We start from the raw sequence: 24,636 nt of genomic DNA on the forward strand, positions 1-24,636 counted from the left end.
CAAATTATAGGATGCCTTTATTGATTCTAAGCAACTGGCCGAAACAGACGGATTTTAGTACAAGTTCCTTTACCACAACAGGCGTGAAACAGCACCATTCTTGAAGTCAGCCTTTTGCAGTCACTGAAATTCACTTCAGGAGCTTGAGGGCGGTGTTGAAGTGGGCCAGGTTTTCACACGCCTGCATCCACTTCTGCACGTTGGCTGGCACAGGCCCGCCGCCGCCTCCCGTCTGCTGCAGCACCGACCACAGCACCACGTCGGCCACGGTGAGTTCATTCCCGACAAGCCAGGGGCTCTTCCCAAGAGCGGAGTTCATGGAGCGGAACACAGCGGCTTTCTCTTTACTGCTTCCCTCTTTCAGCTGAAAGATGGCTATATCCACCCAGCTATCTATGAGGGTTAGATTTACAGCACTCTGCTTCTGGCCAAACAGAGAGAACAGAAACCGTGCGATGTTCCCTTCTCCTTCAATGGGACACATTGTTTGTATGCTGAACTTCATCTGAGTCTTCGGCACTGAAAGGCAAGAAGCACACGGTTTATGGTGACGCGTGCACCCCCCCACCGTGTGTTGGGGGGAAGGGCTTCAACAACCAATAGGGAGAAGGGGAATCGCTGATAATCGGGAACTGGTGGCAAGGGAAAGAATTTTCACGAACATCATTTTGTCTATCCAAAACGTGTAAGACAGTTTAAACTGGATATTTACAGAATGCAAACTATATTAAAGAAGGTAACCATTTCTGGTATTTGATTATGATCATTTTCAAGCAAGAAGGGACCTCAGACCATCTTTTCCAACCCCTGTGCCTCAGAATTTGCAGGATGAGGACTGGAAACTGCGAGTCCCTGTTTACCCTCACAAGGTTCACCTGTGCTCCTTTTCCAGAACTACCCCACATGCTTACTAGACTTTTAGGGAATTTGACCCGACAGTAAGTAGCCGAAGAACGTCACAGTCCTGGCCCCTTGCTGCCTCTTACTAAAGTCGGGGGGGGGGCATGTCTCGTTCCAGAGCATATGAGCGCAGCCCAGCGCCCTCTGCTTACCATTCTTCCAAATCAGAGTAAAACCCAGCTGATACTCGTGACGGGGCTGTTTTTTAGTCTGCTCGCCAAAGCACTTGAGGAGGTTTTCTGGCACGCTCTTGACTGCGGAATGCGTGTGAACAGTGGACAGGACCCTGTAGTGGTCACACAGTAGCCTGTGCAGCACGAGCAGGGACAGGGGAGGGGAGGCGGGGTTCGCGTTGATCACGATGTCTTTCAGTGCCCCGTAATCCTGCAGGGAAAGCCCCAACAGAGCGAGTAACGTTAGCGGCCACTTGAGTGCACGGAATTGTACCCGGTGCTGTTCTTAGGGCCTAACCAGCGTTACTGAATGGAATCCTCAGTGCCCACTATCACCCCACCTCCCAGCCGAGGAAGCTCATCCTGGGAGGCAAATAACCTGCCCACGCTCACTGAGCTCGGTAAGAAGTGGAGCAGGGATGTGAGTCACCTCCAACCCCCCAGCTTTTTAAAAGATTTATTTATTTATTTGACGGAGAGAGACAGCCAGCTAGAGAGGGAACACAAGCAGGGGGAGTGGGAGAGGAAGAAGCAGGCTCATAGTGGAGGAGCCCGATGTGGGGCTCGATCCCAGAACGCCCGGGATCACGCCCTGAGCCGAAGGCAGACTGCACCACCCAGGCATCCCACGACTCCAACCCCTTAACCTCTGCATTGCTGGCCCCCAACAAGTGAAAGGTTGACTTCGCTGTGAAGTTAGCAAAACACATCTGAATGACACTATTTGTTCCTAAGTTATTAAAAAAGAAAGCCACACATGCAGTCACTCCATTTACCAAATCTTTCCAACACCTGACCACCTGACAGGATCGCTTCTACATCCATTTGTGTGAGTCAATGAAGAGTCCCCTGAATAAGGACCTTGGCTCAAAATGTCATTGGTGATGGCAAGCGAGCAAAGTCTAAAAAACAAGTGTTAACTAAAGGACTAAAACACTGTCCTTTTAGATGCAGACTTTATCTTACACATTCACTCTTTTTTTTTTTTTTAAAGATTTTATTTATTTATTTGACAGAGATAGAGACAGTCAGCGAGAGAGGGAACACAAGCAGGGGGAGTGGGAGAGGAAGAAGCAGGCTCCCAGCAGAGGAGCCTGATGTGGGGCTCGATCCCACAACGCCGGGATCACGCCCTGAGCCGAAGGCAGAAGCTCAACCGCTGTGCCACCCAGGCGCCCCTTACACATTCACTCTTAATGACGAACTCCTATAATACAATGGAGGCCAAATTCAAATTCCTTGGCTTTCTGTACACAGCCCGCCACAATCTGGCTGAGACCTGCTGACCGAGCCCTGTCACATCAACCTATGATGAATGTTTTGCAATTCTCTGAACATAGCATCACTCAATGCTGTGCCTTCTGAGGTATCAAAATTCATCCTCTGTTAGCACCATGCGCCCTGGGAAGCCCTCCCAGCACCCTGAGACACTGGCACAGCTGGGCGTGATCAACTTAACAATGAGACTGGCTCCCTGGGGCCCTGGCAGGGTCTCTGGGACCTCGGTGTGGGCAAACGTACTGGATGATTAAAGAACCTGAGTGCAAGGGCGCTGAGGTCACCTGGGAAGACCCTGCAACCCGGCCTCCACCTGTTAGGTCTTCAGGCAGCAGTACCTCTACCACCAACTCCAGATGATCCTTGAGACCAGCACTTTCACTCTCAATAATACCACTTAGAAACAAGACATTCTTTTTTGCATATCAGACTGTCACCTAAATTGGCCAAAGCCTGTAGACTGATCTTTAAAGGCGTCAGATGCAACTTAATTCTAAGACCACAAACTGAATGTAGCAAAGGACGCTTGATCCGTGAGACTCAGAGCAATGCTCTGAGATTCAGGCCACTCTCAGAGTCACGACAGACTCGCGGAACCTGAGAAGCACTGAGCCGAAACAGGTCTGTTAGTCCAGGCTCGGAGGCTGTTGGAGTGACGCCCACCTCTGGCCTACGACATGTGCTGCGTGGAATGGTGGGGAGCTGTAACTCGACTCCTACCCCTGCCTAGGGATCCTCCCAACTCTTCTCCACCGGTCTGAGAAGTCAAGCGGCTTTAGAACTTGCTTTGGCTTCACTCATAGCTCATGAATCTGTTCTGTGCAAAGCACAATCATTAAGGGGAGGAGAAAAGAACATGCTCTTTGTATCACCTCCGAGAACTAGAAAACCAAAGCCTGAATCACACAAGCACAATTTTCCGGCACTAACAACAGCCTAGCATGCTGATGTTCTTTTGAGCTCTCCAGATAAACTCACCTTTCCAAGCACTGAATTTAAGTCCAATGCGCTCGTCGAGAAAGCACTGGGCTCCTCAGCCTGGATTATGTTGGTTACATCCATGTCTGCATCTGGTGTCTGAATCATCTTGGAGAGGCCATCAACTGCAGCTTTCAATTCGTACAGACGTTTTAAAATATCATCTTGGTGGGACTCAAGAGCTTGAAGAGATGGGTCAGACTCTTCCTAAACAAACCAATATCAAAACATTCATTTCCTCTAATTATCACGGCAGCGTTTAAATTTGATCACTTGTCTTCTACTGAATTCCATGATTTCATCGAACCCCCCACCTCCGAAAAAATACTAAAATGAAGCAGCAGAATCACCATGTTTTCCCCACAGTCCAAAAGATACTGCAAAGTGATCTACAGATGCTTTAAAACAAAAAAAAATACGGGGCGCCTGGGTGGCGCAGTCATTAAGCGTCTGCCTTCGGCTCAGGGCGTGATCCCGGCGTTCTGGGATCGAGCCCCACATCAGGTTCCTCCGCTAGGAGCCTGCTTCTTCCTCTCCCACTTCCCCTGCTTGTGTTCCCTCTCTTGCTGGCTGTCTCTCTCTGTCAAATAAATAAAATCTTAAAAAAAAAAAATAAAACAAAAAAAATGTGACTAAAGGCCATTTTGAAATTGTAGGACTCCTATTTCAGGTAATTTAAGAACAGAGCATGGAAAATGAACACAAATCATTGTTCGTTATTCTTAATATCAAATTAGTTCAAAATACTTTGCTTAGTTAACAAATAGAAAAAGATGGGGGGGCAATGAGACTATAACTCAGCAATTTATACTAATAAAAGGGAAAATGGACCACAAGGAGGCTGAACAAAAATGTGTCATTTGACTTGGAAAAGTACGTCCGTGCAGTCAGATCAATGCCCTACACATCATTCTCAATGCAGTACTGGCACTCTCCTATCTTAGAATCATCCAGAACTTTCTCACTGCTGAAATGCAGAACTTCCTAAGTAAGGAGTGCTTATGTCCTTCGTTCACTGAATCTTTGCATCTTTCTTGCCTGGTATAGTGACTGCTACACAGTAACCAGTAACATCTGCTGAGGAAAAATCTCAACTCTCTACAGCCTTACTTATAAAGCACTAACAAGAACCCTCTTGATAAAGTCACAACGTACAACCTATTTTCAGATTCGTGAGCTCTCAAAACAGATAATCCATTTTGAGCCCAGGGGAGACTATGTTAAGTCATAACTAGACAGGACAATCAATATGGCAGGGACCTTGAGCTGTCTGTAAAACACACTCACGATACAGTGTCTTTGTGCGCTGGCAAGCCAAAAGTTCGTGCGAACTTGTTTCCTCCCACAGTGACTCACAACACTGCTCTCTCACAGACCCAATTCATTGCTGGGTGCTGTCCATTTTCTGGAATCCACTGGCTTCTAAGCTTGCCTCAGCTGTCACTGCCCAAGTTCAAGACACCACTTTCCACCTGGCCTGCTTCCACTGGTCACCCCTCCAATCCATCCCTAAGATGGCAGAGAGGTTAAAACCAATGTCAATCCCATCACCCCACCTGCGTGTTAACCCTGTGGGCTCTTTGCCTAAAAAGCAAAGCCCTTAACCTGGCTTGAGAAATAGCCTGTGTGACCTGTCCTCTGGCCATCTCCTCTCCCACAGTGCTCCCCCGTGCTCTCCAGTAGCTGTGCTGTCCTTTGGGTCCCTAAAACACACCATGCCCCCACCTGCCACGGGGCTTTTATTCTGTTCCCTCTGTGATACTCCTCCCTCTTCTCCTGGAGCTTAATCCCGCACTTTCTCACCTCCCTTAGCCTGCACTCTTAAGATCAAACAACAAAGAAATGTAAAATGACTGACCTGTGGGTGGAGCAAAGAAGCATAAGGACTTCAGTGGGCCAAGGAAATAGGTGCTGATGGGAAGTAAGTCTGAATGCAAGGTGTGAAAGGCAGGGCTGCTAGTGCTGAGTACCCTTCTGTTCCTTCGTGATAGTCCTGGAGAAGCATTCCAGTCACTTCTAGCCAGCCTGATTTCTGCACTGTCTTTGCACAAGCTTGCTCAATTCTACAAATGGCAGTAGGGTCCCTGATGAACCCGGGCAAGGAAGTGCCTACTGGATTCCATGCCCCAGTCAACACAGTACAATGCCTGAAACAAATCCTGCATTCCTCTTTTTTTTTTTTTAAGATTTTATTTATTTATTTGACAGAGAGAGAGACAGTCAGCGAGAGAGGGAACACAAGCAGAGGGAGTGGGAGAGGAAGAAGCAGGCTCCCAGCGGAGGAGCCTGATGCGGGGCTCGATCCCAGAACGCTGGGATCACGCCCTGAGCCGAAGGCAGACGCTTAACGACTGAGCCACCCAGGTGCCCCAAATCCTGCATTCCTAATGTGGCCCGTGACTGGGAGCCCAGCACAGCTTGATTTCACCTGTCTCGATGTGAGGAATGAGGAAATGCTCAAGTTCTGCTTTACCTGTCCCCTTTCCCTTGTCTTCCTGCTCATATTAGATCGTGACTGGCATAGTGTGTTTATCTACTTGTTTATTTTTATATGTATTTTAGAAGCAGTTTATTCTTTGTGTTGCTCCTCTTTGCCTTTGATATGCTTGACTTCTAATTATCTGTCTATATTGTAATCATCTGCTAACCAAGTGGGCCTGGGTGTTTTCTAAGTGAGAAGTTCACAGTTGAAAGGCCAAGGAAGCCAAGCAGCGCACAAAAAAAAAAAAAAAAAAGAGAGAGAGAGAGAGAGACTCGGTCTCAGTTGAGATGTGACACTTCCAACGCTGGGCCTGGGTTTTGCTTTCAGTTCTGTGAGACTGTCCAGTTGAATGGCACTGGATCATGGTGCTATTTCTGTCTTAGCTCCCTAGTGAGACAACTGTGTCATTGTTTTCCAACTAGCCCAACCACTTGCCATCCAATCTAGGCAGAAGACTTAAGACAAAGCGAAGGAGGGGCGCCTGGATGGTTCAGTCAGTTAAGCCTTGGACTCTCGATCTCAGCTCAGGTGCTGCTCTAGAGTTGAGTTGAAGCCCTTCATCGGGCTCCACACTGGGCCTGGAGCCTCCTTAAAACAAAGTGAAGGAAAACGGACTACAAAAGTTACCCGTTCACTGCTCTTCAGCCAGAACAGACCTAAGGTGGGTATTGGGAACCAATAAAAAACAGAAAGGCCGAGCAGGCACTTTACAAAACAGACCACCAGAAGGGTCAGCCAACGCGACAAGGCGCTCCACTGATTCAGAAGTCTGGGAAACCTGAACTAGAACTACATCGGGCTCCCACGGTCCACCCACCGGCTTTGGGGAGGGTGCAAGCACCAGGAATTCCATGCCCACGGCGCAGGAGCACACAAACCGGCACACACGCCGCTCTGGGAAGCGGTTTACCTAGACCAGGTGAAGACAACCCACCCCCCGGGAGCCGGCAACCCCACCCCACCCCGGGGCACGCCCCAGGCCTGCTAGTGCCCGGGAGCGCCCACGGCAGCACCGCGCGCCACAGCACCGAGGCAGACCCGCCCGCAGAGGCCCTGGGAGCCAGGTCAGCGGAAGGCAGCCCGACATACCGGGCGCAGGACGCAGACTCAGGACACACGGACCGCGGAAGCCGGGCACTCGGGGCGCTGACAACGTCCTGTTAACTTGGGTGGCAGCGGTGACACTGGGGTTCGCTTTAGAATTCCTCAAAATTAGCATTTACGTGCTTCTCACTTTTCTGTGGCTACAATTTGGTAGCAAGAAAGCTTTGGTAGCCATAAGGGAGAAAATAAACAGATACAAGGGAAATAGCTCTTTTTAACAGACACAACGCGCACACGGAACTGGCGGCAGCGTAGGGCCGGGGTGCGGCAGCCAAGTCGGATCCCAGGGCTCGAGCCCGGGGCGACCCCAGGCCCGCAACCCCGCAGGCCCAGCCACGGCGCCTGCGCACTGAGCGGAAGCCCGGCCGGTGACACTAAGCGCCTGCGCACTGGACCGGGTGGGAAAACACGTTCAGGGCGGGTGGGGGCGGGGCGGGGCGGGGCAGCGCGCTCCTACCTGCACGTGGCCTGCGTCCGGCGCGGGGCTGCCGGTCCTGCCGTGCACGTTGGGGAGCCGGTACATGCAGGTGGGAAGCTCTACACGGAGAGACGCGCTGCCCCCGTGATAGGGCTTTACCTGGTACATCGGCATCGTTGGAGCCGAAGGCCGGAAGGTGGCAGATGAGGGACACGAACGCTCAGAAACCGTCCGAGACCACGAGAGACAGCTGCCACCTCCTTTCCGATCCGGCTGCGGCCTTTCGGGAAAGCGCAGTCTGTGTGGCCTAATTGGCCCGCGCCCTCTGGACGTCACGGCCTCGACTTTTTAAACAACCAATCGGCAAGAAGGAGGTGTGGGAAGCGTCTGCTGCCCCATCCGGAAGGGGCGGGGCACAGTGTCGGAAGCAGCCAATGGGCGGCAGGGAGGCGGAGCCTCCGTGGGAGCGGAGGCGGGAACTGTCCCGAGTCCCGGACGCAGGTCAGGTTCTGGATCCATGGAGCGATCTGAAGGGCCGAGGTGAGCGGTGCTTGCAGTGTCTCCTCGCGGTCGCCCTCCTTGAGGCCCACGGCGTTCCAGACTCCTGGAAGGGAGGGGAAAGAGATCGCGGCGCTGGGCGAAGCCTCGCCGAGGCCCCGGAGCGGGCTCCTTGGCGCTCCCCGGACCCGCTGCCCTTTGGGGGCGCTTTGCGGTCGGGCTAGGCGGGGGGATCGGGCCCTTTCCCAGGCAGGCTCTGCCCAGACGCCTGGACGCGTCCGTGGACTGGCAGCCGGAGCACGGCATCCCAGGAAACTGAATTCATTTCCTTTCTACCTGGTTTCTCTCTCTCTTTCCTTTTTTTGAAAATTGAGGTTATTTTGGGGAGGCTTCAAGGCACATGCTAATTTGCATAGCCGCACAGTTTTCAAACATGCAGAACGTTTGCATCTCCTTGAGTATGTCATTGCTGGCCAGTAACCCAGTTCGGAGGGGCGAATTTCCAGCTAGCCCTGCTGCGTTCAGTGTCAGATTCCTGAACCCAAATTCGCTGTCCGTGTTTACATGTTTCATCCCCCGTCCTCAAAATAAATATCGGAAGTGGTCTTGTGGCCTATGGTGTGTTGTCAGACAAGTAAGTGTCAGAGAAACTTCTTTCCATTTTGTGTTGTCATCTACAGTTTTGGCATTTAAGAGAAACCCGAGTGAAGTTTTTTGCAAGGCAGAACGAAGAGTAAAGATGTTTGTTGTTTATTTTACATGGGTTTATTGAGGGTCTGCTCTGTGTTAGCAGTTGTGGGAAACTACCCAAAGATTTCTCTCCCAGGGAGGCTCCTGGGTTCTATTAAACCCACATTATCAATTAAGCCGCTTACAAGAAATTGCTAAATTAGTGAACATAAGGAATACATTCTTGGGATGAGCAGGAGTTTGCCATGCAGAGGAGGAAGAGGGGAACAGTGTAGATAGACCTGTATAGACAAGGTGTAGTGTCTAAAAGAGCTTGTGATATGCAGGAAACAGTTTGCTGTGACTAGAATATAGGGGAATTGGAGAGAATGAGAGGAAAGTAGATTTGAGATCCACTTTTTCATATGACTCGATTTTCATACAGCAGACAGTGAGACACTAGTAGATTTATTTTCCTAAAGTTTATTTTATTTTATTTTATTTTATTTTATTTTATTTTATTTTATTTTATTTTATTTTATTTTTTGGTAATCTCTGTACCCAATATGGGGTTCAAACCCAGGACCCCGTAGATCAAGAGTCCCATGTTCCTCCAAATGATCCAGCCGGGCACCCCTACACTAGTCGATTTTTTATTATTTTTTTATTATATTTTTTAAAGATTTTATTTATTTATTTATTTGACAGAGATAGAGACAGCCAGCGAGAGAGGGAACACAAGCAGGGGGAGTGGGAGAGGAAGAAGCAGGCTCATAGCAAAGGAGCCTGATGTGGGGCTCTCCCATAACGCCGGGATCACGCCCTGAGCTGAAGGCAGACGCTTAACCTCTGTGCCACCCAGGCGCCCCGCTAGTCGACTTTTTAAGCAGAGAAGTTATTTGTCCAGTTTTGTGATTTTTAAAGTAACTGGTGGTAGCATGGGGGTGGATTGGAACAGGGAGAAAGTAGAAACAAATTGGTTGTGAAACTCTGAAAGTAGGTACAGCAAGACATTTGGGGGTTTTTGCTAAAGCAGCAGTTGTTTCTCTAAAGCAGCCTGGTTTTGGAGGGGAGATTGAAAGGCTCCCGTGGAAATAGTTATGTAACAGGTACCCAGTTTCTAAGATGGTTTAGATTTTCACATAAACACTGTGTATTTCCCACCATACTCTTGGGTTTTCAAATCGTGTGAGAAGTGTTGCTTTCACTTTTCAGAAGAAGATCCCATTGTTGCCAAAGATTATTGACCCATAGGTCGAGCGGTACGTGTGTCTCCTCACTGTAGATCGCAGCATAATTAAATTTCTAAATATCCATTGCATTGGAAGTATCTATTCAGATTTTTCTGACAGATGTGTAAGAATTGAAAGACAACATTTATATTTGTGAATATAATTGATGGATATGTTAATATAATAAATGAATGCGTTAGACACATTAACTATTAACAGAGATGAATCATTTCTTGCACTTAAAACCAGGATGCAAATGCATAAATGCATACTCACTTTGTTTCTTGTAACTGGTGTCTTTAGCACGGAACTTGCTAAGGCCATCAAACCTATCGATCGGAAGTCAGTCCATCAGATTTGTTCTGGACAAGTGGTACTGAGTCTGAGTACTGCTGTGAAGGAGTTGGTTGAAAATAGTGTGGATGCCGGAGCCACTGCGATTGGTAAGTTTGGGAGAGTTTTAAGCCACAGGGAGCCATCAGTTTATACTCTTTTATTCAGGAAACATTTGTGATTGTAATGAGACAATCAAATGTTGGTACAGTGAGAAATTTTATTTTTTAAACTTAAATTTAGCGTCTCTTAGGTGCCTAATACTTAGGTAGATAGTAATAATAAAAGCCGTTAACTTTTATTGTGCTCTTATATGTGTCACACGGCTATTTTTAAGTCGCAGAACAGCCTCACGAGATAGAAATTGTTGTTATTTTGTCTGTTTCACAAATAAGAAAACGAAGGCCCGGGAATTTACTTTTTTTGAGGTTCTACAGCTAGGATAGTATGATTCTGGGGAGTCTGATTCCAGAGCCTATTCTCTTTAATGACTATGTAAACATCATCCTTTTGAAAGAAAGGTAGGAAGGAAGGAAAGAAAAGAAAACTATTTTATCTGGGTTAATAAATTGCCAAGAAGGCCTTTAAAAAAAAAGGAATACACCAAATGACAATAGTACATTTAAGTGAGTATAGTAATGACTCACCTTTGCATTAGGTAAGTTATAAATACAGTCAGTATAAAGGCATTTCATGGATCAGTTCTTTGAGAAATTAATATGTTAAACTTTTCAGATCTAAGGCTTAAAGACTATGGGGTGGATCTCATTGAAGTTTCAGACAATGGATGCGGGGTAGAAGAAGAAAACTTTGAAGGCTTAAGTAAGTTGAATTTTCTAATACTGTTTTAAAATAATTGGGCAAAATGTTTCAAAAACTTTGAGTAACACTGTCTTAGGAAACAAAAGTGACTTTTTAGAAAACCGGTTACTTTGGTAAGTATTGTGACTGTTCGGTGGTGTTTCACTTGCGACATCTTGGGTCTTACTGTGCACCTCTCTTTTCAGCTCTGAAACATCACACTTCTAAGATTCAAGACTTTGCTGACCTAACCCAGGTTGAAACTTTTGGCTTTCGGGGGGAAGCTCTGAGCTCACTTTGTGCACTGAGGTGATACGATATTTTTGTCTACTAACTTGATCCCTTATAAAAATCCTTCTGAAAATGAAAACGTATGGATTAGAATCATTGCTTATAGTTTTCCATCCCGAATGCCTCAACTTCTAACTCCCACATTCCGTTTTATCTTACTGCCAATCTAAGTGGTAATACTTCTGAAATGTAAGCCATGAAATGAAGTAAATAGTCTTGTAAAAAAAAATTGTTGCCCTTGTTAAAGCAGTAACTTCTCAATGTCAAAATAGCACGTAGACTGTACGTTATAGACATGTTGGTTTTAATTTATTTCAGCGTTTAGGAAAAAATTTAACCAAAATTCTAGTTACATATAACAGATTCTAAATTTATATGAATAATCATTTATCCATTGGAACTATAATATTTTTTGGATCCTTGTTAAAAATTGTGTCATAACAGTAGGATTAAAACTGAGAAGTACGTCTTTATTCGTTAACATATAAGCTCTGAGATCTTTTATTTTGCAGTTTAACTCTAAAAACAAATAGCGAAGCTTTTATCACAACAGAGCATTTACAGAACTCTCTCACTGTCTGTTAGGTGCAAAGCCTTAGATTCTGTGATGACTCCTCACTCGTAGAGCCTTTCTCGGATGATCTCAGAGGGATCAGCGTTTTTCCAAGAGGGGTTTTAGAGAATGGAAGTAAGAAAATGAGAATGTGATGAGCACCTGTGAGTTTCTGACCCCATGGCGCCTGCTTTCTCTCCCAGTGACGTGACTATTTCCACCTGCCACACGTCCGCGAAGGTCGGGACTCGGCTGGTGTTTGATCACAATGGGAGAATTGTCCAGAGAAGCCCCCACCCACGACCCAGAGGGACGACAGTCAGTGTGCAGCAGCTGTTTTACACACTCCCCGTGCGCCATAAGGAGTTTCAAAGGAATATTAAGAAGGTACAGTGAATCCAGAGGCCCAGCTCCCCAGAGCCTTCATCGCGGAATGTTCACGTATAGTAGAAGATCTCCCACACGAAAGTAAGCTGAAGTTAACTCTTCAGTGAATTCTCTTCCCTGGATTTTTTTTGGAAAGTGCTTAGTTTGCCTTTTCCCACCAAAGACTGAACTTGAGGTTGATTTAACCCCCCTTTTTTTCCTTGAAAAAAAAAATCATCAAAGCATATTTATTACATGTTCTAACATGGGAATGGGCTCTTTAAGAAGTAACTTCTTTATTCTATCGGTAGTTTTTTTGTTTGTTTTTAGTAAAAATTTTATTTATTTATTTAGAGAGAAAGAGAGTGAGCATGTGCACAAGCAGGGGGAGGGACAGAGGAGAGGGAGAGAGAGACTCTCAAGCAGATTGCTGAGCATGGAGCTCAATGTGGGGCTCAGTCTCACGACCCTGAGGTCATGACCTGAGCCGAAATCAAGAGTTGGACACTCGGGGTGCCTGGGTGGCTCAGTCGTTAAGCATCTGCCTTTGGCTCAGGGCGTGATCCTGGGGTCCTGGGATCGAGCCCCGCATTGGGCTCCCTGCTCTGCTGGGAGCCTGCTTCTCCCTCTCCCACTCCCCCTGCTTGTGTTCCCTCTCTGGCTGGTTGTCTCTCTCTCTGTCAAATAAATAAATAAAATCTTTAAAAAAAAAGTTGGCTGCTCAACCGACTGAGCCACCCAGGTGCCCTCTATATGTAGTTTTTTGTAAGATTATTTTTCTTGGTTTCCTGAAAAATGAATTATTACAACTTTTATGAATTTGAATGAAAATCCAGTAGCTAAATGTTATCTAATTCTGCTTAAAAAGTAGTTATAAACTGTGCATAAATGTATATATATGTAATTATACTACGTATGATTACAGTTTTATAAAAACAAAGCAACTGGCCTAAATATGCATAGAAAGAAGTCTAGAAGAGAAGACGCGTGATCGTTACCAGTGGTTATCCTGGGACGTGCGATCATATGTGCTGTTTGCTATCTTCCTTGTGCTTTTCTGTTTCGTATGTATATATTTTCATAATCAAAAAGTTATTTAAACATATGCAGCTAAAAACTTTCTTGTAAAGCAGTTTGTACTGCTTGTAACTGTGAAATTTCACAAAAATATATTTACTATAGACAAAAGTTAAACATTTTTTCTTATTTATTTATTTATTTATTTATTTATCTTTTAAAGATTTTATTTATTTATTTGTCAGAGAGACACAGAGAGAGCAGGCAGAGGGAGAAGCAGGCTCCCGCTGAGCAAGGAGCCCGATGTGGAGCTCGATCCCAGGACCCTGGGATCATGACCTGAGCCAAAGGCAGATGCTTAATCGACAGCCACCCAGGCATTCTTTTCTTTTTTATTTAAAAATAAAAAAATTTGTATAGAAAAAAGCTTTTTTTGTCTCCCATGGTAAAAAATCAGTGCTTCAGAAATGGTAGGAATAAAGAACTCGTACTTGACAGAGATGTCCACTGTTGACGGATTGGTGTATGTCTCTTCAGAGTCCTTTTAGTTTCATGTCGTTATAAATCTTTTTTTTTTTTTAAAGATTTTATTTATTTATGTGACAGAGAGACAGCCAGCGAGAGAGGGAACACAGCAGGGGAGTGGGAGAGGAAGAAGCAGGCTCCCAGCGGAGGAGCCCGATGTGGGACTCGATCCCGAACACCGGGATCACGCCCTGAGCCAAAGGCAGACGCTTAACGAGTGTGCTACCCAGGCGCCCCCATGTCGTTATAAATCTTGAAAAAAAATTTCGAGATAAATTAATTAGTTAGTATAATGAAATCAGGCAATACAGAACATGAAACATTTACGTAATGTAGAGTTGTATGTGGTAGAAAATTGATATTGTCTCTGCCGACCTCCCTGAGTTTGGTATGTATCCAAACACATATACAAATGTATAGAACCTTTATGCGTATGTTTCGATTTTTTTCTTAACAATTAGGATCCTATTATATATCATAGGTGTCTTTTTTGGCTCACCCATTACTTTATTCTTTATCATTCTGCCATGATAAGGATATCCCATAATTAGCTCCTTGTTGATGGTTGCTTATGTTCTTTTTAATTTTTCATAATTACCAATTGTTCCAGCGAACATTTCTGTAATCTATCTTCGATTGTGCCAGTCTTTCTATAAGAATAAATTTCTAGAGGAGAGATCACAAGGCCTAAGGGAATGCACTTTTTGATTTTTATAGCAGCAGGCACAGGGGTGCAGAGTGGTTCAGGCGGCTGAGTGTCTGACTCTTGATTTCATTTTTTTTTTAATTTTTTTAATTTTTTAATTTTTTTTAAAGATTTTATTTATTTGACAGAGATAGAGACAGCGAGAGAGGGAACACAAGCAGGGGCAGTGGGAGAGGAAGAAGCAGGTTCCCAGCAGAGGAGCCTGATGTGGGGCTCGATCCCATAACGCCAGGATCACGCCCTGAGCCGAAGGCAGACGCTTAACCGCTGTGCCACCCAGGCGCCCCTGACTCTTGATTTCAGCTCAGGTCATGGTCTCAGGGTTGTGGGATCGAGCCCCGTGTCGGGCTCTGTGCTCTGTGGGGAGTCTTTTTGAGATTCTCTCTCTCCCTCTGCTCCTCCCTCCCCCCACTTCCCCACTCATGCTTTCTTTCTCTCTAAAAATTAAAAACAAACAATCAAATACAAATAAAATCATAGCAGTGGACATGGACACAGTGGTCCTGAGAGAAGTGTGGCTAGGAACCGAAGCCTGCGAGTTCCCTTTTACACCACGGACAGAGTTATACATGGGAGACGATTTATGGCTCATTCTGGCAGGAATAATCTGCCTTATTTGTGCACCGATAGGAGAACCTTGAGTTGGATGTTTAACTTGAATCGTGTAATTCTTGCAGGATGAAAGTAACACGGAGTCTCGCATTTGTGTTTTTTACACAGGAGTATGCCAAAATGGTCCAGGTCTTACATGCATACTGTATCATTTCGGCGGGCATCCGGGTCAGTTGCAGCAATCAGGTCGGGCAAGGCAAACGGCAGCCAGTGGTATGCACCAGTGGGAGCTCCAGCATAAAGGAAAATATTGCATCGGTGTTTGGGCAGAAACAGGTAGTGGCGACCAGTTATTTAAGAAACACTTTATTGCTGTCGTAGTTAGGGCGGGTTTCCATTGTCCTTTCCAAAGCATAGAGAATAAAAGCCGGTAATTGATTTTCTTTCTTTCGTTTTTTTTTAACGATTTTTATTTTTTATTTTTTTTAAGATTTTATTTATTTATTCGACAGAGATAGAGACAGCCAGTGAGAGAGGGAACACAAGCAGGGGGAGTGGGAGAGGAAGAAGCAGGCTCATAGCCGAGGAGCCTGACGTGGGGCTCGATTCCATAATGCCGGGATCACGCCCTGAGCCGAAGGCAGATGCTTAATAACCGCTGTGCCACCCAGGCGCCCCAACGATTTTTATTTTTAAGTAAGCTTTACACCCAACGTGGTGCTCACATTTACAACCCCGAGATCAAGAGTCGCGTGTTCCATGGACTGAACCTGCCAGGCACCCCCAATAATTGATTTTTGAATTAGGCACTTCCACAAAAATTAACGTCGAGAGCTGAAAGATTGTTTTATTTTATTCTTCCAGAGAAGAAAACACTCCTTTTACTGTCTATCTGAAAAAATATGTTGTGGGCAGTGTATTGGTTGTGGATAAGTACAAGCCCAAGTGGTCCATCTTTCTAATAAAAACATCACAGTTATTCTTACTGCCAAAAGCAGCTGTAGCCTGACCAGGGAAAGAAAACACAAAACTCTCATTCTGTATCTTCCTTTCCGAAGTTAGGATCATCCTATTTTTGTTAGGAATTAACTGCAAATCTTGTTTTCTTTTAGCTGCAGAGCCTCATTCCCTTTGCTCAGCTGCCCCCTAGTGACTCCGTTTGTGAAGAATACGGGCTGAGCCCCGCCGACGCCGTGCAAACCCTGTTTCAGTGAGTAGATTGCTGCGGGGGAAATGGCAGCCAAATGTTTTCCCTGGAGTTTTTTGTTCTTAAAGGTAGTGATTTTAAGGCTTCTGGTTTCTTTTTTTTTAATTTTTAAACTTATTTTATCTATTTATCTTTTTAAAGATTTTTATTTATTTGAGAGAGAGAGGTAGCAAGAGAGAGCACAAGCAGCAGGGAGAGGGAGAAGCAGGCTCCCCAGGAACAGGGAACCCAATGCAGGGCTCTGTCCCAGGGTCCTGGGATTATGACCTGAGCCGAAGGCAGATGCTTCACCGACTGAGCCACCCAGGCACCATTTTAAATTTTTTAAAATTTTAATTTAGTTTTTTTTAATTTTTATTTTTTTATTTTTTTCAAAGATTTTATTTATTTATTCGACAGAGATAGAGACAGCCAGCGAGAGAGGGAACACAAGCAGGGGGAGTGGGAGAGGAAGAAGCAGGCTCATAGCGGAGGAGCCTGATGTGGCGCTCGATCCCAGAACGCCGGGATCACGCCCTGAGCCGAAGGCAGACGCTTAACCGCTGTGCCACCCAGGCGCCCCAATTTTTATTTTTTTAAGTAAACTCTGTGCTACACGTGGGACCCAAACTCGCGACCCCGAGATCGAGAGTCACACGCTCTACTGACTGAGCCAGCCAGGTGCCCCAAGGCTTATATGTTTTTATGTTCATTATAAAATTGCAGGCATTATTACTGCTGAGAAAGAGGATTGCCTTTCTTTCTTTCTTTCTTTCTTTCTTTCTTTCTTTCTTTCTTTCTTTCTTTCTAAGATTTTATTTATTTATTTAAGAGAAGAGAGGGAGAGTGAGAGAGAACACGAGCAGGGAGGAGAGGGAGAAGCAGGCTCCCCATGAGCAAGGAGACCGATTCGGGGCTTGATCCCAGGACCCTGAGATCATGACCTGAGCCAAAGGCAGACACTTAATTGACTGAGCCATCCAGGCGCCCCAGAAAGAAGGTTTCTGTGAAGGGCTCTGTTACTTAATTCATTCAATATTCTGGGTTTCTGGTCCATCTTAGGGAGTTTCCTATTGAATTTGCCTCTGTTTAATGACCAATTAGAATAATTTTTTTTTAAAGATTTTATTTATTTATTAGAGAGAGAGAGAGCACAAGCAGGGGGAGCAGCAGCAGGAGAGGGAGAAGCAGGCCCCCTGCTGGGCAGAGAGCCTGACATGGGGCTCGATCCCAGGACCCTGAAATCATGACTGAAGGCAGACACTTAACTGCCTGAGCCCCCCAGGGGCCCCTAGAATAACTTTTAATTTACATATATGTTTTGCTTTACTGGTATTTGGCAGAGCGTAATAAGAAGCTGTTCCCGTTAGTCCATACCTTACCCAGCGTCTTGTCCAGGATCATTATTTTTACTGTAAGAAAAATTGGCCTTTTCCCTACTTGGGTTTGGCCCTGGGACAGCCCATGTCGCTTACTTTTCCTGCACTTGCCTGTGGCTTATAAGCTTGAAATGAAAGGTGGGGACTTAGTTCTTCATGTGGACATATTGTTATTATGGAAGTACGCGTAACCCTGAGATAGTTCACAGGTAAAGTGAGCACTTTCACAACATTTTAGTAAACAGGAGTTTGCTGATGGAGAGCAGATTTTAAAAGGGCAGGGAATGTGGGCAGAAATCGTGAATACAAGTAGTTCGATTACCTGGACAGTCACTGGGATCAGCTGGAAGGTTCCAGAATGTGAGTCTGAGGTGAAACTCACTCCTTGAGTTTAGGCCAAGAATTTAATAGGTCAAGTGTGAGAGGAGAGCTGAAGCAAATCCGTTTTGAACCCACTGCATTGCCCGTGGTGGATTTGTTGACCGCAGGAGCTATAGAACATTCCAGAAGTACTGTGTTCTTTTTATGATTTATCAGAATGAAACACAGATACACATTAACTGAAATGTTAATACTTAGCATGTCACCAGATATTCTATTTTTATTTTGTTTTTACTCTAAGAACATACCCTCTGATGTGTTACTAACCCTTTTCATTCTGGAATCCTGCCCTTACCGTATGAACATTGAACAGCATCTCAGGCTTCATCTCTCACTGCGCTCACGGTGTTGGAAGAAGTTCAGCAGACAGACAGTTTTTCTTCATCAATGGGCGGCCTTGTGACCCAGCAAAGGTATTTAAAGATCTTTTTTGTATTAGTTTTTTCTTTTTGTCTTTAACTTTTAATTTCATTCATTATCTAGTAAGGTCTCCTGACACAGGAAATTTGCATGGAACGTAGAACTTTGTCTCAGAAACACGGCTTTAAATTATCTTATTTCAGCCATTTAAAGAAGTCTGCCATACGGCTGTTTCAATTATGCATGTGTATACGTGTATACACATGTTGATAACCCACATATTTATTACCAAAGAAATTACCACTATTTGTAGAAAGTAAATCATCTCAGAACATTGACTGCCGTGTGGACTTTTCGTGTAGACTAACACACTTGCCATAGACTTCGTATTTTCTCCTCTGCTGTCCATTTTCCAGGAAAATGAGGGCCTAGATACCTTCTGCTTCAGACTGAAGCTGGTCATCCTCATAGGGTTACCTGGGTTTTAGTGGTTCTGTTTTTTTCGTGTTTTTTTTTTTTTTTAAAGATTTTACTTATTTATTTGTCAGAGAGGGGGAGAGAGAGAGAGAGAGAGCACAAGCAGGGAGAGCGGCAGAGGCAGAGGGTAAAGCAGGGAGCCTGATTCGGGGCTCGATCCGAGGACCCTGAGATCATGACTTGAGCCAAAGGCAGATGCTTTGCTAACTGAGCCTCCCAGGTGTCCCTGGGGTTCAGTTTTGATTTTGGATCTTTAGCAACATTGTACCCTAGTCACAGGTTCTGATTTCCAGTGATGCTTTAAAATGACTTCTCTCAGATATGGTTCAGCCTCTGCATTTTCCATCAGATTGTATGTAGATGGTGTGATTTTCTAGTTTGTCTCTGATCGTGTTTAATAATCACATTATAAAGTCATGTAAATACATTTCTGTGTACATAAGCATGTGTTTAATGAGCATTTAAATTGCACCTGCAGCATGTTAATGACACCGGAGCTAAAATAACACAACTGATAAATAGGCCGCACCTGTGTCTTTTGATATTTCTTCAAAAGCATCTTTGGATTGGAAAAAGATTCAGGGTTAGGGGTTGATGATTAAAAATATCCCTTGGAAGGGCACAAGAAAATTTTTTTGGCAATGGATATATTAATGATCTTGATGGTAATCTTACTGACCTTGACTGGAAACTTATCAAGCTGTATACTTTGAATATGAATAGTTTATTGCAGGCCCACTCTGCCTCGATAAAGCTGTTAAAATGAATCCCTCTAGTTAGAACAGCATGTTTGGGAACAGACATTCTTTTTTAATCTTTGTTTTGTATGTAGGTTTCCAGACTCGTGAACGAGGTCTATCACATGTATAATCGACATCAGTATCCATTTGTTGTTCTTAACATTTCTGTTGACTCAGGTAAGTTCCCCTGAGCTCTCTGTCACATTGGTGACTTACCCCGAAATGAACAAAATGAAATTATAAAGCCGTGATATGACCGGAAAGAGACTTTTTTTTTTTTTAAAGATTTTATTTATTTATTCGACAGAGATAGAGACAGCCAGCGAGAGAGGGAACACAAAGCAGGGGGAGTGGGAGAGGAAGAAGCAGGCTCATAGCGGAGGAGCCTGATGTGGCTCGATCCCATAATGCCAGGATCACGCCCTGAGCCGAAGGCAGACGCTTAACCGCTGTGCCACCCAGGCGCCCCCGGAAAGAGACTTTTATAGCAATACTTACTGGCAATGTATTTTTCTTTTTTTTTCCATTACAGACTTTTAATTTTATAGACTTATTTTTTATAGAGGCTTTCCTGCTTTCTGCCTGAGACCAGGTTAATTGTATTATCAGAAAAATGTGACTTTTTCCTAGCACCCAAGAGAGAAGGCAAACTAAATGTTCTCCCTGATTTTAAAAATAATGCATATTTTTCTTCCAATTGGGAAAATTCTGGTTTATTGTTACCTAGTATTTTTTCTAGGCACTTAGAATATGTGCATGCCTTAAAAAAATAGGTAATTAATATATATATACCTCATATCCTTTGCAGGGAGAAAATTATTTTGAGTAAGTTTCTATCAAGTTCTTTATCCTTAGACATGAATGTTTTCTTTCTTCCATGTCATTAAAAATTATTCAGAAACATGATTTTAGTAGCTGCATTCATTATATTCAAATGTATTGATGTATCTTAAAACTTTTTTTTTTAAAGATTTATTTATTTGAGAGAGAGAGAGCACACGTGCGCAAGCAAGGGACATAAGGGGCAGAAGGAGCGACTATCCAAGCAGACTCCCGGCTAAACGCAGAGCTTGACATGGGACTTGATCCCATGACCCTGAGATCGTGACCTGAGCAGAATCCAGGAGTGGGATGCTTAACCGACTGAGCCACCAAGGCGCGCCCAGTATCTTAAACTTATTAATTTTTAGCCTTATTTAAGCTGTCTTCAGTTTTTAGAAATTTAAATACTACCCTTATAATTAAATTGTTGTTTGTGACTTTGGTCATTTCCTTAAGATACGTTTCTAGAGCTAGAATTACCGTCGTGACTGTGATCGTGCTGTACTAATTCACACATCTACCAGCAGTGCACTGGGTGGTATCATTTTAACCAAACTCAGTGGGTGATAGAAGGACCTCATTCTAGCTTGTAGTTTTCTACCGTATGTTTTCATGTGTTTATTTGCTTTTTTTTTTTTTTTTTTGCAAATCACCCATTCAAATACTTGCATGTTCCATCCGTTTAATAAATGATTCATCTTTTTCTTGTTTATTTGAAAGTTAATTTTATAGTTTATGAATATTAATCTGGACATTGCAATGTTTTTAATAGTACTTTCAGGGGGCGCCTGGGTAGCTCAGGTCATGATCCTGGGGTCCTGGGATTGAGCCCCGCGTTGGGGCGGGGTGGTCCTTGCTCAGCAGGGAGCCTGCTTCTCCCTCTCCCTCTGCTCATTCTCTCTCTCTCAAATAAATAAATAAATAAAATCTCTTAAAAAATAGTACTTTCAGTAACTGCAAGTGAAAAAAATAGTAGATGGGGAAATTTCTCTTGTTAAAGGTGATTTTAAACACAAGAAGTATCTTCTTTTTTTTTCCCCTTAGAATGTGTTGATATCAATGTCACTCCAGATAAAAGGCAAATTTTACTACAAGAGGAGAAGCTTCTGTTGGCAGTTTTAAAGACGTCTTTGGTGGGAATGTTTGACAGCGACGTCAACAAACTCAACGTCTCTCAGCAGCCGTTGTTGGGTATGGAAGGTGAGAGAAACACGGGTGTGCGGACAGCTTCTGAAGCTCACAGCTTTACGATACTTTTCCTTACTCTTTTCTGGGGGATAGTTTTTTCTGACATGGAGCAAAATCTCTTCCAGAGTCCGAAAAAGCCAATTGTGACCACTTTTGCCCATTTTCTCATTTTTTTGCTGGAGTGGGGCATTTCTGGAGCCCTCGCTCTGCCTTTTTCCCACACATCACCCCCGTGCCTTCTTCACTGAGTGCCGTGTGAGAATGAGCGTTGCCACCCAGCCGATCCAGCTTCTGTGATAATAATGACAGTTGTTATTTTACTGCCTGGTCATACATGAGTAGCCGTCTGTTTAAGCGGTTCGATTCTTTTTTACCCAAGCCACGTGCAGCCAGCACATCCGGGAGGGGGATGGAGCCCCAGCCGCCCTCCTTGGCAGAGGGAAGAGTTGGCCATCACCTCCCCTGATGGCCAGCTCTGCTCCTGGGGGTGCATCCTGTCTTCTGTAGGCCAGCCTGGCCTGGTCTTCAGGTCTGTGTATGTGGGGATGGAGGTGGTGGGTGCCCCTTGTTGTGTCCTCTGAACGGGGGAAGAGCAGAGCTCTGAGGGAGCTGAAACTAGGGTTTGGTGGACAGCTAAGGTGACAGACGGGTATTGTTCCCAGTGAGAGGAAATGGTTTCGGATGAGGCTTTGTAAATGGAAGGTAGGGGAGTTGCTGTAAGTCAGGGCCTTGGGGGGGGGGGCAGGGATACAGAGCAGCTCTGTCCTCACATTCCCTAGCACCCCAGGGGTGGGGAAAGGCTGATTTGGAAGATAGCAGGCCAGCTCTTCTGTTGATAATCCAGGAATAAGGTGGAAGTGAAGCTCCCGAGGGCGGGGGTGGGGCCAGAGCACAGAAACGTGGACAGTAGAATGGCGGAGCTTTGATTTGGTTGCTGGGAGCCCCCCAGTGGCCCTGCTTGCTCTCAGTGTGGGGTGCCACAGATGTGGGTGTACGTGGGGAAGGGGCGGAGGATGGTCAGTTGCAGAACGGGCCAGGGTGGCATCTCTGAGCCCGCCCACAGACACTTGGCCACGGGCTAGCCTGTAAGGAGACCCGGCTCAGAATATCAGGGCATTCCGAAGCACAGTTGAACCAGTGTCCTCTTTCAGCCATTTGACTGAATACAGAAACACAGCCCCGAGGTCAAGAAATAACCCCCCCCCCAAACCACCCTGGGACTCCTTTTCTTACACCGCCCCCCGGTGGTAACCATTTTCCCGACTTCTGACGCCACAGGTTCGTTTTACCTGCTTTTAATTTGAAGGCACCTAGTGCAGGGGCTTTTCTGGGATTTGTTTCTTTCTCTTGATATCTCGTGGGACTCATGCATGTCACATGGGGCAGCTGATGCGTTCCCTGTCTTCGCTGTGTAGCAGTCCCTTGTATTTAAATGCCACGGTTCGCTTGTGGACAGTTGTGTCGTTTCTGAGATTGGGGTGTCGATTGCACCTCCCCCAACAGTATGTAAACATTCCTTTTGATCCTCGCCCTCGTGAACTTTTGTCGGGTCTTAAATCTGTACCCGCGCCCGTGAGGATACGCTGGCATCCCGCCGTGGCTGTAATCCGTGCGCCCTTTACGATGAACGTGGGGCCGTTTTCGGATGTTTGAGCAGCCGTTGGAGCCCTGCTTTTGCGAAGGGCCTGTGCAAGTGGAGATAGCCTCTGGTTCCATTTCCATGCAGCCCCTGATGCTCTTGTCTGTTCCTGTCTGCTCAGGTCACTTAATAAAAACGCATTCGGCGGAATCGGACAAGCCTCAGCCGGAAAGGCGGGATAGTCCTGCTTCGTTAAGGACCGGAGGAGAAGAGAAAAGGGCAGTGACCATTTCCAGACTGAGAGAGACCTTTTCTCTTCGACACACCATGGAGAACAGGCCTCAGGGCCCGAAGACCCCTGCCCCGAGGCGGGTTTCCCCAAGACAGACGAGACACCAGCAGCTTCCCAGCATTTCAGACTCCCTCTGCGCCCGGAGGCCCATCCCTGGCACAGACTTGCGCGGCCCCCAGGAGGAGGTGATGCGTTCAGAGAAGGGCCCCTGTGACCTCAGGGACAGAGGGGACACGGAGCAGGACTTGGGGCACAGCCGCCTGTCAGCCGGCCCGGAGGAAGGGTTCAGCACCCCTGGAGCAGACGGTCACGCCAGCACGGACTGTGCCACACACTGCCCTGAAGACGGGTTTTCACAAGGAAGTGTGGCGTCTCGGGAGAAGTCACCTGAGACTGACCGTCGCTCTGCGGACCCTGAAGGCCATTTCGACCAAGAGGTTGGCAGTCAGACAGGTAGAGTCTTGCCGCAGCCCACTGACGTGTCCTCCTCAAACACAAAGCGTTTTAAAAAAGATGGAATCCCTTTCAGTTCTGACGCCCGCCAAGGGTTGGTGAAGACTCGGACCTCGTCAGCCTCTCAGGTTGACGTGGCTGTTAAAATCAGTAAGAAAATAGTGCCCCTCGCCTTTTCTATGCGCTCTTTAGCTAAACGAATAAAGCAGTTGCAGCAGCAAGAACAGCAAAGAGAAGGCAAACAGCACTGCAGGAAGTTCAGGGCCAAGATTTGCCCCGGAGAAAACCAGGCCGCAGAGGATGAACTAAGAAAGGAGATAAGGTAAAGTTCTTCCTTAGGAGTATTTGTGCTTGTGTCCATGAGGCTTCCGGGCTCTGCTTTTGCTCCCCTGGGTGTCTTCTGCTCTGCCTGCCTCTCCTCTCCTGGCTTAGGGTGCAGGTGTGGCCCTGCCTCGGCTCCAGGGTCTGGTCCTCCAGCTGCCGGACAGACAGACCTACCTGGGGGCCTTCCCCACACCACAGACCTGGCGCATCCCGACGTCAGACCTGCCCGAGCTCCTCTCTCTTCCCTTCCTGGCCCCCTTCCTCTCTGCTTTCTCAGTGCTCTTTCTCGAAGTTTCCAATTCTGGGGTCTCCACTCCACAGATTGGTCATTAATTAGCCTCACTAGTGTGTCCTTGGTGATGCTTTTTCCATTCACCACTTTCTTTTCGTTGCCTCTCATGTGCAGCAAATTAATTTTCTTCAAAGAGCTCTTTCTTTGTGAAACCTTTCAAGAATTGTTTCCTTAGATTTTCTTAGCATATCCTTTCCATCAGTCCAAATTAATCAGTGCCTCCTTGACCCTGACCCCCTTCCTCTTTGTGAAGGTTTCCAGCTCACAGTGACTCCTCCCTGCACCAA

General features: G+C 45.9%; 2 protein-coding genes across 7 annotated transcripts in view; one reads left to right on the forward strand and one right to left on the reverse strand.

Annotated features, from left to right (window-relative positions):
- On the reverse strand, positions 1-7,628 carry AIMP2 (aminoacyl tRNA synthetase complex interacting multifunctional protein 2). 4 transcript variants are annotated; one of them, XM_034669797.1, is made up of 5 exons: positions 7,373-7,506; positions 6,901-7,055; positions 3,330-3,536; positions 1,053-1,284; positions 1-519 (listed from the first exon to the last, which is right to left on the reverse strand). In XM_034669797.1, the coding sequence occupies exons 3-5, from the start codon at positions 3,435-3,437 to the stop codon at positions 131-133; spliced, it is 729 nt and encodes a 242-aa protein (XP_034525688.1). In that variant the 5' UTR covers positions 3,438-3,536; positions 6,901-7,055; positions 7,373-7,506; the 3' UTR covers positions 1-130. The 4 variants fall into 4 exon arrangements, with proteins under 4 accessions (XP_034525688.1, XP_034525686.1, XP_034525687.1 ...); XM_034669795.1 differs by lacking the exon at positions 6,901-7,055 and having other exon boundaries at positions 7,373-7,507; XM_011235169.3 differs by lacking the exon at positions 6,901-7,055 and having other exon boundaries at positions 131-519; positions 7,493-7,624.
- Positions 7,622-24,636, forward strand: part of PMS2 (PMS1 homolog 2, mismatch repair system component) — a 27,901-nt gene continuing 10,886 nt past the window's right edge. For 2 of the 3 annotated variants that reach the window (XM_002927573.4, XM_034669791.1), the window contains exons 1-11: positions 7,622-7,873; positions 10,036-10,175; positions 10,801-10,887; positions 11,073-11,175; positions 11,914-12,097; positions 15,045-15,212; positions 15,989-16,086; positions 18,136-18,235; positions 19,492-19,576; positions 21,266-21,421; positions 23,170-24,055. In XM_002927573.4, the coding sequence (XP_002927619.2) occupies positions 7,851-7,873; positions 10,036-10,175; positions 10,801-10,887; positions 11,073-11,175; positions 11,914-12,097; positions 15,045-15,212; positions 15,989-16,086; positions 18,136-18,235; positions 19,492-19,576; positions 21,266-21,421; positions 23,170-24,055 (2,030 nt within the window). In that variant the 5' untranslated portion in view covers positions 7,622-7,850. Of the gene's footprint in view, positions 7,874-10,035; positions 10,176-10,800; positions 10,888-11,072; positions 11,176-11,913; positions 12,179-15,044; positions 15,213-15,988; positions 16,087-18,135; positions 18,236-19,491; positions 19,577-21,265; positions 21,422-23,169; positions 24,056-24,636 lie in introns of those variants that run through there. The other variant, XM_019808277.2, reaches the window with a different exon arrangement.

Source organism: Ailuropoda melanoleuca, chromosome 10 (assembly GCF_002007445.2).
Source record: "Ailuropoda melanoleuca isolate Jingjing chromosome 10, ASM200744v2, whole genome shotgun sequence".
Classification (NCBI taxonomy): Eukaryota; Metazoa; Chordata; class Mammalia; order Carnivora; family Ursidae; genus Ailuropoda; species Ailuropoda melanoleuca.